This window comes from Artemia franciscana, unplaced genomic scaffold (assembly GCF_032884065.1).
Source record: "Artemia franciscana unplaced genomic scaffold, ASM3288406v1 Scaffold_2482, whole genome shotgun sequence".
NCBI lineage: Eukaryota > Metazoa > Arthropoda > Branchiopoda > Anostraca > Artemiidae > Artemia > Artemia franciscana.
The window spans coordinates 11,061-22,768 of NW_027063344.1; the positions used below are offsets into that span (position 1 = coordinate 11,061).

Below are 11,708 nucleotides of genomic sequence, written 5' to 3' on the forward strand. Positions count from 1 at the left end.
TTAATTTGGTTCTCTGCACCAGTTTAGGCCCATATTGAGCCTATACATTCCCATCTAAAAAGATGAGTTTTAGTATTTCAAGAAAGATTCCTGAATCCTCATCTTCATCGTGCCCTCTGATTTCCAATCGCTGATGGAAAAGAATGTTCATCGTGTTAACCAATGTTGTAACTTGTGCACGGTTTTTCTCAAACGTTTCTTTTCGGGCCTTGACAACAGCTGATGCTATGGAAGTCCTAGTCCCTGCTTTAATTGATCAATACTCGATCCAGCTTGAGTAACTAGATTCATGGAAAACTGATTCTTCACGTTTTTATAATTTTTCACACAGTATCTTCCATTTTTGGACCCAGATGTCAACTAAATCTCCTGCCTCTGTGATAGCGTAGCCAGGATTACTGAAAATGGAGAAATACCTACAGCAAAGTCAAAAGGAGGCCTACCTTCAGAATAGAGTATTTGACCCATTCTGTTGAGTAGGGTTTCTTGGAGAATCGTTGACCGTTAGTAAGGGGGTATCTTGCCAGTTTAGGCTGAAAAGGGGCATCAGTTTTGCCCAATGACAGGTCCACTTTTGGAGTTGAAGTTGGTATCCAAGACACTATATCTGTATTCATCGTGACAGTTGACACGCTAAGGGCTTGGTAGTCCTAAATAAGAAGTCAAACGATTTATCAAATCAAATAACGGTCTATAGCTATGACTTTTGATTTTACATCAGAAATTTATAACTACACTTTAGTTATTATAGAAGATTTGTGCGTACGTATGGCAAACAAACCTCTTCAGGATTTGGGAATGCCTTCACCTAACCGTATCGCTGCTGTTTCGACATGTGTAGAATTGGATCGTGAACAAAGTTACAGTACGAGTGATCTATTGTCGTATGTACAAAATAACATTTCCAAGTTAACGTCGGAACAAAAAGACATTTATGATATGATAATGCATGGTGTCGATAACAACGTTGGAGAAATTTTCTTTTTGGATGCGCCAGGAGGTACTGGTATAACGTTTGTGATAAAACTGATTCTGGCATCAATTCGATCAAAAAATGATATAGCGTTGGCAATTATGTCGTCCGGAATAGCCGCAATATTGCTGCCTGGTGGAAGAACTGCTCATTCCGCTTTGAAATTGCCTCTGAATTTGCATTCTACAGAAACTCCCACGTGTAATATTTCCAAATCATCTGGGATGGGTAAAGTATTGCAGCAATGCAAACTTATTATTTGGGATGAGTGCACAATGGCACACAAAAAATCGCTCGAGGCTCTGGATCAATGCTTGAAAGATTTGAGAGGGAAGTCGAAACCCTTTGGCAGCACAATAATATTGCTTGCGGGAGATTTCAGGCAAACATTACCTATAATACCGAGATCAACCCCTGCAGACGAAATAAATACTTGCCTGAAAAATTCTAATTTATGGGCACATGTAAAAACATTAAAATGAACTACAAATATGCATGTCCGATTGCAAAACGATGACTCTGGTCAAACATTTTCAGATCAATTGCTGGCAATTGGAAACGGAAATCTCCCAGTAGACTCAATTTCAGGACGTATACAACTACCTGCTGATTTTTGTAATTTAGTGACGTCCAAAAATGAATTGATTGAAAAAGTATTTCCGAATATTTTAAACAATTATAAAAATAATAAATGGGTAAGTGAAAGAGCGATTCTTGCACCCAAAAATATAGACTTCCACGAAATCAACAATATTGTTTTGACCAAGATTCGAGACCAGGCAGTCCTTTACAAGTCAGTCGACACAGTTTTGGAACCAAATGAAGCGGTTAATTATCCATCTTAATTTTTAAATTCCGTGTATCTTTCAGGGGTTCCACCACAAGTGCTACAACTAAAAATAGGCGTACCAATAATACTTTTAAGAAATATCAACCCACCAAAGCTTTGCAATGGCACGCGACTTGCCGTAAAAAAAAAACAATGGAAAACCTAATAGAGGCCACAATCTTGACAGGGCCTTTTGAGGGTGAGGCTGTTCTTATTCCTCACATTCCCATGATTCCAACGGATCTGCCTTTTCAATTTAAAAGATTGCAATTCCCAATTCGATTAGGATTTGCAATCACCATTAACAAAGCTCAAGGTCAATCATTAGAAAATGTGGTATAGATCTTAATACTGATTGTTTTTCCCATGGACAATTGTACGTTGCATGTTCGAGGGTCGGTAAACCTGACAATCTATTTATATGCACAGACAATGGGACAGCCAAGAATGTAGTATATTCGCAAGTTTTACGTAGTTAAAAATATATACATATATATATATATATATATATATATATATCTATATATATAAAAATAAGTTGTCTGTTTGTGTGTCTGTCTGTCAGGTGACGTCCTGTTTCTGTGTCGACTGACGTCATGAAGTTACTTGTCGTCATTTTTGCTATGACGGTGACGTCATTAAAGATATTTAAGACATGCATTCACGGAAAAATGTTTAATTGTAAAATGACTGAAGAACCTACAATGGCAACACCCGAGGAAGCTGCTCAAAACGAATGTATTCATGCCGAAGTAGCTGAGTTGGTAAAGCGTTATGTTTCAGGTTCTACGTCCGAGAGGCTCCAGGTTTGAACCTTGGCTTTAGCATTAATACAAAAGAAGAAAAAAACTAAAAAAGGTAAAAACTACAAAAAAACGAAAAAGAAAATATATATATATATTCATATATATCATCTTTTCCACAAAAATAATAATTTAGTGCTTCTGCTTAAAAACAGCAATCGAATTGATGCCTCCTGATACGCAACTATCAACAAAGTGGCAATGGTTGTGGTCGGTGATCAGTTCTTATCTCGAGATAATATTCTTTATAGGCGAAACAATCAGTTGACAAGAATTGCTTAAACTCATCGATGCTACGATGCCCTACAATATCCTGACGAATATAAATGACGCCCGGGACACTCAAATAGAAATCACAGACTGGGACACCGGGACACAAATGACGACAGGGACACAGGGAATAAATGACGACCCGGACACAGGGACACAACTACAACGGGGACGCCGGGGGGCACAGGGGGATATATAAATGACGACGGCAACAAAGGAAATGGTCGATTAGCAATCACCATGAACAAAGCTCAAGGGCAATCAATAGAATCATGAGGTATAGATCTGAATACGGATTGTTTTCCCATGGACCATTATGCGTTGCATGTTCTAGAGTCGGTAAACCTGACAATCTATTTATATGCACAGACGATGGGACAGCAAAGAATGTTGTATATTCGCAAGTTTTACGTAGTTAAAAACATATATATATATATATATATATATATATATATATATATATATATATATATATATATATATATATATATATATATATATATATATATATATATATATATATATATATATATATATATATATATATATATATATATATATATATATATATATATATATATATATATGTATATATATATATTCACAGGTGGGACATAGGGACATAACTACAATGGCGCGTAACTAATATGGCGCGTAACGACTTACGCGCGCGGGGGGGCTTGGGGGGCACGAAGCGCCCCCACCATATATATATGTATATATATATATATATATATATATATATATATATATATATATATATATATATATATATATATATATATATATATATATATACATATTAGTTGATAATATATATATATTTATATATTATATTTATATATTTATATAAATATATATATATATATATATATATATATATATATAATATATATATATATATATATATATATATATATATATATATATATATATTATATATATATATATATTTATATGTTATATTTATATATTAGTTGAGAATTTAGAGTGGCGAAACCCTATATAGGCCAGTGTATTCTCCTGATGAGCCCTTATGTTGGGTGTTGCCTCTGAATTATTTGTCTATATTATTTTTTCTATTGTTTGGTAAATGACGAATTATACTTATTGACGATATGACTGCCTGTCCATGGATTATTCTTTATGGTTGATTGTGTGTGGCTATGCTGTTTGACCTATGTGATTGTATGGATGAGTAGGGTTAAGGCCTCATTCAAGTGCTTGTCTATATTAATCACTGATTTAGGAAAACAGTCTTCCTTTTCTCCTTCTGTCTCTCTCTCTTTTTTTTTCTTTTTTTTTGTGTTTGTGCTGTTGCATTGGTGATTTCTCTTTTCATGATATATATATATATATATATGTATATATATATACATATATATATATATATATATATATATATATATATATATATATATACATATATATATATATATATATATATATATATATATATATATATATATATATATATATATATATATATATATATACTAGCTGTTGGGGTGGCGCTTCGCGCCACCCCAACACCTAGTTGGTGGGGGCGCTTCGCGCCCCCCCCCAAGCCCCCCCGCGCGCGTAAGTCGTTACGCGCCATAATAGTTACGCGCCATTGTAGTTGTGTCCCTATGTCCCACCTGTGAATATAGATAGATATATATATATGGTTTTAACTACGTAAAACTTGCGAATATACAACATTCTTTGCTGTCCCATTGTCTTTGCATATAAATAGATTGTCAGGTTTACCGACTCTTGAACATGCAACATATAATGGTCCATGGGAAAACAATCTGTATTCAGATCTATACCTCATGATTCTGATGATTGCCCTTGAGCTTTGTTGATGGTGATTGCTAATCGACCATTCCCTGTCCCGGTGTCCCGGTCGTCATTTACATCCCCCTGTTTCCCCCGGTGTCCCCGTTGTAGTTGTGTCCCTGTGTCCCGGTCGTCATTTATATTCCCTGTGTCCCGGGTCCCGGTCGTCATTTGTATCCCGGTGTCCCGGTCTGTATATACATTCGTTTTTTAGTTTATTTTTTCTCCTTTATTTTTTTCCTTTTTTTTCTTTTTTAGCTTATTTAGATTTTTAGATTTTTTAGTTTTTTTATTAGTTTTTAGTTTTTTTTTCTTTTTAGTTTTTTTGTCCCGGTCGTCATTTATATCCCCCTGTTTCCCCCGGTGTCCCCGTTGTAGTTGTGTCCCTGTGTCCCGGTCGTCATTTATATTCCCTGTGTCCCGGTCGTCATTTGTATCCCGGTGTACCGGTCTGTATATACATTCGTTTTTTAGTTTTGTTTTTCTCCTTTATTTTTTTCCTTTTTTTTCTTTTTTAGTTTATTTAGATTTTTAGATTTTTTAGTTTTTTTATTAGTTTTTAGTTTTTTTTTTCTTTTTAGTTTTTTTGTAGTTTTTACCTTCTTTTTAGTTTTGTTAATTTTTTTTTTACTTGTGTCCTGGTCGTCATTTATACTCCCTGTGTCCCGGTGCTTTGTTGATTGCTAATCGAACATTCCTTTTGTCCTGGTCGCTTTCTCTTTGAGTGTCGTCATTTATTTTTTTATTTTTTAGTTCTTTTAGTTTTTACCTTTTTTAGTTTTTTTTAGTTTTTAGTTTTTTTAGTTTTTTACCTTTTTTTAGTTTTTTTAGTTTTTTTAGTTTTTTAGCTTTTTTATTTTTTTTATTAGTTTTTAGTTTTTTTGTAGTTTTTGCCTTTTTTTTTAGTTTTTTTAGTTTTTTAGCTTTTTTATTAGTTTTTAGTTTTTTTTTTGTAGTTTTTGCCTTTTTTTAGTTTTTTTAGTTTTTTAGCTTTTTTATTTTTTTTATTAGTTTTTAGTTTTTTTTGTAGTTTTTGCCTTTTTTTAGTTTTTTCAGTTTTGACGTCACCTGATCCAGTTTTTTCAGGTGACGTCACCTGATCCACGATCCACAGATCCACAGACAACTTATTTTTATATATATAGATAGTTTTTTTTTTTTACTTATGTCCTGGTCGTCATTTATACTCCCTGTGTCCCGGTGCTTTGTTGATTGCTAATCGAACATTCCTTTTGTCCTGGTCGCTTTCTCTTTGAGTGTCGTCATTTATTAGTTTTTTCCTTTTTTTTTAGTTTTTTATTGGTTTTTACCTTTATTTTAGCTTATTTTTCAGTTTTTTCCTTTTTTTTAGTTTTTTTTTATTTTTTATTTTTTTTAGTTTTTTACCTTTTTTCAGTTTTTTTAGTTTTTTTAGTTTTTTTAGTTTTTTAGCTTTTTTACTTTTTTTATTAGTTTTTAGTTTTTTTTTGTAGTTTTTGCCTTTTTTTAGTTTTTTCAGTTTTTTTTTTAGTTTTTTATTGGTTTTTACCTTTATAGTTTTTTTAGTTTTTTAGCTTTTTTATTTTTTTTATTAGTTTTTAGTTTTTTTTGTAGTTTTTGCCTTTTTTTAGTTTTTTCAGTTTTGACGTCACCTGATCCAGTTTTTTCAGGTGACGTCACCTGATCCATCCATCCATCCACAGACAGACAACTTATTTTTATATATATAGATAGATATATATATATATACATATATATATATATATATATATATATATATATATATATATATATATATATATATATATATATATATATGTTTTTAACTACGTAAAACTTGCGAATATACAACAATCTTTGCTGTCCCATTGTATGTGCATATAAATAGATTGTCAGGTTTACCGACTCTTGAACATGCAACATATAATGGTCCATGGGGTTTTTGAATTGGTCTTTTTTTTAGTTTTTAGTTTTTTACCTTTTTTTAGTTTTTTTAGTTATACCTCATGATTCTAATGATTGCCCTTGAGCTTTGTTTATGGTGATTGCTAATTGATCATTCCCTGTGTCCCTGTCGTCATTTATATATCCCCCTGTGCCCCCCAGCGTCCCTGTTGTAGTTGTATCCCTGTGTCCCGGTCGTCATTTGTATTCCCTGTGTCCCGGTCGTCATTTGTAGCCCGGTGTCCCGGTCTGTATATACATTCGTTTTTGAAATTGTGTATGATGAAATAAATTTTTGTATTTTTCCCCTTTTTTTCTTTTTAGTTTTTTTTCTTTTTTCTTTTTAGTTTTTTTTTATTTTTATTTTTTTTAGTTTTGTTTTTTTCCTTTATTTTTCTTTTTTTTTCCTTTTTTATTTTTTTTCTTTTTTAGTTTTTTTTAGTTTTTTAGCTTTTTTAGTTTTTTCATTAGTTTTTAGTTTGTTTTTTTCTTTTAGTTTTTTGTAGTTTTTACCTTTTTTTAGTTTTTTTTAGTTTTTTTTTTTACTTATGTCCTGGTCGTCATTTATACTCCCTGTGCCCCGGTCATCATTTGTATCCCGGTGCTTTGTTGATGGTGATTGCTAATCGAACATTCCTTGTGTCCCGGTCGCTTTCTCTTTGAATGTTCCGGTCGTCATTTATATTCCCTATGTGCCGGTGTCCTGGTCATCATTTGTGTCCCGATGTCCTGGTCTGTAATTTCGTCAGTCGAAAACATGACGTCAGTCGCCACACAAACATGACGTCACTCGACAGACACACACACACAGACAACTCATTTTTATATATATAGATAGATAAGAAGATATACAATCTTACCGTGAGTGTCCGCAACTTGGTCAGTGTCGACATTTACTGGTGAAAGTTTGAAGTGCCTTTTTTTCTCCTTGGATTTAGTCCATGTTTTCGACTGACATTGGTGGGGGCTTGCGAAGCGCCCCCACCAACCAGGTGTTGGGGTGGCGGATTAATGAAGTTTATCTTAAAGATCCGAGTTGCAGAGGTAGCTAGCAACCTATTAAGAGACGATTAAGCTTCATAGTAAAAACTAAAATAATCCATAACTCCTGAAAAAAATCTGATCAAATAAGAAGTACACTATTAGAACCGCCTTTTCTGATGCCCCTTTATAGAAATTTTACCATCTCTTGGCCTGAACAACGATGAAAATATATTGGTTTGAAAATCAAGAAAAAGTGGATGCAACCACGACAATCTGCATATATGGGATCTTTTTTCTTTCCGTTTTTTCTCCTAAGCAGCTGGGCTCTGGAAAATCATAAGAAAGCTGTATAATGACTGACTTTAAAGGAAACCGCTACATCTTCAACCTTTTGTAATTAAAAACAAAATGGTTTTTAGAATAGAATAAATCTTGACAAAAAACTACATTTTCCTGTAAAAACTTGATGAAGTATGTTATAATCGTATAGCTTATAACCATGTTTAGTAACAAGTGAATACAATATTTATACAAGTTAACCATTAGACAAGATAATAATACAAGAATTACATAATTAGAGGAATCAGTTTTTTATGAAAATCATAAGAAAGAACAAACTCTAGAATATAATAACTTGTATAGGCAACATAAAAATAGTATAGGCTTTTATGGTTATATTTAGAGTCAATATATTACAAATTTCTTCCAACAGGGAATTTAACCCTGATCTTCTACGTGACAGGCGAGTATGCTTACCACTTTACCATCGGGGACTTAAAGTCAATATATTAATAAATTGTTTCCAAGGAGGAATCAAACCCCGGTCACCCATGTGACAAGCGGGTATGCTTACCATTGTTAATCGGAGACATATGAAAAATGATTTATGAATAGGCCATGACAATAAATTCGCTAAGACACTGAAAAATTACACAAGAATCGGTCTGGTTATCTCCAAATGGGGATTATGTAAGTCCCATCGGTATCGTGGCTGTAGAGATAGCTGAAATCTATTGAAGAACAAACCATGGCACATATTGGGTTTATTTTAATACCTCACTCTCTGAAGTTCTTCCTCTTACTATTCCAAATAAGAAAAAGCCATAGGCTGTTCCTGTTTGTAACAGGAAAGATCATGTTTAAAATTTTATATTAAATCCGGATTACGGCGGTAGCTAGTAGCCTAGTCCGGGTTGCAGCGGTAGGTAGAAGCCTTGTAAGAGATGATCACCCCTTGTAGTAAAAAACAAATGTCCCACAACACCTAAAACTAGAGTCAGATCAAAAAAAAAATACACTATTAGACCCGCCTTGCCCAATACCCCTATTTAGGAAACTAACTGTACCTTGTCTTGAATAACAAGGAAAATATATTGGTTTGAAAATCAAGAAAAGTGCAACCAGGATATTCTGCATCGATGGCATTTTTTTCCGTTTTTTTCACCTCAGGTAGCTCGGCACTGGAAAATCATAGAGGTGTTGAATAGCTCATTTGATAGGAAATTGATGTATTTAATAACTTTTCAGAATTTAAAAAATATTTCAAAAAAATCGTATTTTAATGTAATTTAATGTATTTTAATATACAAGGACTTACTTTCAACGAGTCCTGGTTGAACTTCGTGTAAGTAAGGATGCTAGGACTGTTTTTAAAAAGTTTTTAACATTATTAGTTTTAATTTTCGCATTTTAATGTAAGTTTATTCATATACACATATTTTTTGTCTCTCTTTCTCGTATTGTGCTGAAGACGGCCCTTGGACATAGGGCCGAAATATTCACAGAATTGATTTCCACTGTCTTGAAAAGATTTTCTCTATTGTTTCGATTTTGTATTTGTTTGGTTCTCATGTGCATGAAAAATTTAACCTTGACATTAAAACTGTGCTTGCATACATCACACTTCAATGACTTTTAACAAGTGTGAGTTCTCATGTCTATAGCAAGAGCATTTTCTAGTTAGAATTGTGCTTACATACATCATACTTGAATGGCTTTTCCCCAGTGTGAGTTCTCATGTGTATGGCAAGAGTGGGTTTTCATGTGTATGGCAAGATTGCTCTTCTGATTAAAACTGCGCTTGCATGCATCACACTTGAATGACTTTTCAACGAGGTGGGTTCTCATGTGTATGGCAAGATTCTTGTCCCAATTAAAACTGCTTACCTATGTCAGAAGTGAATGCCTTTTCACCGGTGTGGGTTCTCATGTGCATGGCAAGATTCTTGTCCCAATTAAAACCGTGCTTACATACGCCACTGTTGAATGGCTTTTCTCATGTACATGGCAAGAGCATTCTTCTGATAAAAACTTTGTTTTCATGTCGCAGTTGAATGGGTTTTCATCGGTGTGGGTTCTCAAGTGTATGGCAAGCTTACTCTTCTGATTAAAACTGCGCTTGCAAACATCACACTTGAATAGCTTTTCACCGGTGTGTGTTCTCATGTGTTTGGCAAGATGACCCTTCTGATTAAAACTGTGCTTGCATACATCCCACTTGAATGGCTTTTCCCCGGTGTGTGTTCTCATGTGTTTGGCAAGATGACTCTTCTGATTAGAACTGTGCTTGCATACATCACCCTTGAAGAGCTTTTCTCCAGTGTGGGTTCTCATATGTATGGCAAGCTAACTCTTCTGATTCAAACTGCGCTTGCATACATCACACTTGAATGGCTTTTCACCGGTGTGGATTCTCATGTGTATGGCAAGAGCATTCTTCCAAATAGAGCTGTACTTACATACGTCACACTTGAATGGCTTTTCCCCGGTGTGGGTTCTCATGTGAACGGCAAGAGCACTCTTCCAATTAGAGCTGTACTTACATATGTCACACTTGAATGGCTTTTCTCCGGTATGGATTCTCATGTGTATGGCCAGAACGCTCTTGACATTAAAACTGTGCTTGCATACATCACACTTGAATGGCTTTTCACCGGTGTGGGTTCTCATGTGAGTGGCAAGAGCATTCTTCCAAATAGAGCTGTACTTACATATGTCACACTTGAATGGCTTTTCCCCGGTGTGGGTTCTCATGTGTACGGCAAGAGTACTCTTCCAATTAGAACTGTACTTACATATGTCACACTTGAATGGCTTTACCCCGGTGTGGATTCTCATGTGTTTGGCAAGATCGCTCTTGCCATTTAAACTGTGCTTGCATACATCACACTTGAATGGCTTTTCCCCGGTGTGTGTTCTCATGTGTACGGCAAGAGTACTCTTCCAATTAGAACTGTACTTACATATGTCACACTTGAATGGCTTTTCCCCGGTGTGGGTTCTCATGTGTACGGCAAGAGTACTCTTCCAATTAGAACTGTACTTACATATGTCACACTTGAATGGCTTTTCTCCGGTGTGGATTCTCATGTGTTTGGCAAGATCGCTCTTGCCATTAAAACTGCGCTTGCATACATCACACTTGAATGGCTTTTCCCCGGTGTGTGTTCTCATGTGTATGGCAAGATGACCCTTCTGATTAAAACCGCGCTTGCATACATCACACTTGAATGGCTTTTCACCGGTGTGGGTTCTCATGTGTACGGCAAGAGCACTCTTCCAATTAGAACTGTAATTACATATGTCACACTTGAATGGCTTTTCCCCGGTGTGGATTCTCATGTGTGTGGCAAGATTGCCCTTCTGATTAAAACTTTTCTTGCATACATCACACTTGAATGGCTTTTCCCCGGTGTGGATCGTCTGGTGTTTACTAGTTTGAAATGTCAGGTGTCTCATAAGATTATTGCTTATAGATCGTTTCTCATCATTTTGAAAAGATGTTTCATTTTTCTGATTTTCCGCGTCCTCTTCTTTTTGTCCGGTGGTTTCTTTAGCTGATGAGACAATTGTATTCGATAGTTCAGTTTCAGTACAGTCCGTTTTTAACAGATTGGACTGATGGGTTTCTTTTGCAAAAATGATCGCATGATCAGAGGCTTTTTCATTCATTGAATTCATCTTGGACACTCAAATTTTGACTTGTATCTTTTTTTTCCAGCTTCAAACTAAAGCTGAGATGCCATGGCAAGTATGAATTAACATAAAAAAATGTCTGCTCAAGCTGAGCCGTTGTACTAAACTATTTTAGATTTCATGACAG

General features: G+C 34.7%; 2 protein-coding genes across 2 annotated transcripts; both read right to left on the minus strand.

Moving 5' to 3' along the window:
- Positions 1 to 443: 443 nt before the first annotated feature.
- Positions 444 to 10,219, minus strand: LOC136042920 (zinc finger protein 182-like; the record flags this gene model as incomplete). Its single annotated transcript, XM_065727841.1, has 2 exons — positions 9,857 to 10,219; positions 444 to 650 (listed from the first exon to the last, which is right to left on the minus strand). Coding segments are annotated over exons 1-2 (570 nt in total), but the record flags the coding sequence as incomplete, so codon positions are not given.
- Positions 8,235 to 11,360, minus strand: LOC136042921 (zinc finger protein 33A-like). The gene has a single exon (XM_065727843.1). The coding sequence runs from the start codon at positions 11,342 to 11,344 to the stop codon at positions 10,232 to 10,234; it is 1,113 nt and encodes a 370-aa protein (XP_065583915.1). The 5' UTR covers positions 11,345 to 11,360; the 3' UTR covers positions 8,235 to 10,231.
- Between the last annotated feature and the right edge of the window lie 348 nt (positions 11,361 to 11,708).

Excerpts from the sequence above, each read along its gene's own strand:
- LOC136042921 (XM_065727843.1), bottom strand. The coding sequence starts at position 11,344 with ATGAGACACCTGACATTTCAAACTAGTAAACACCAGACGATCCACACC.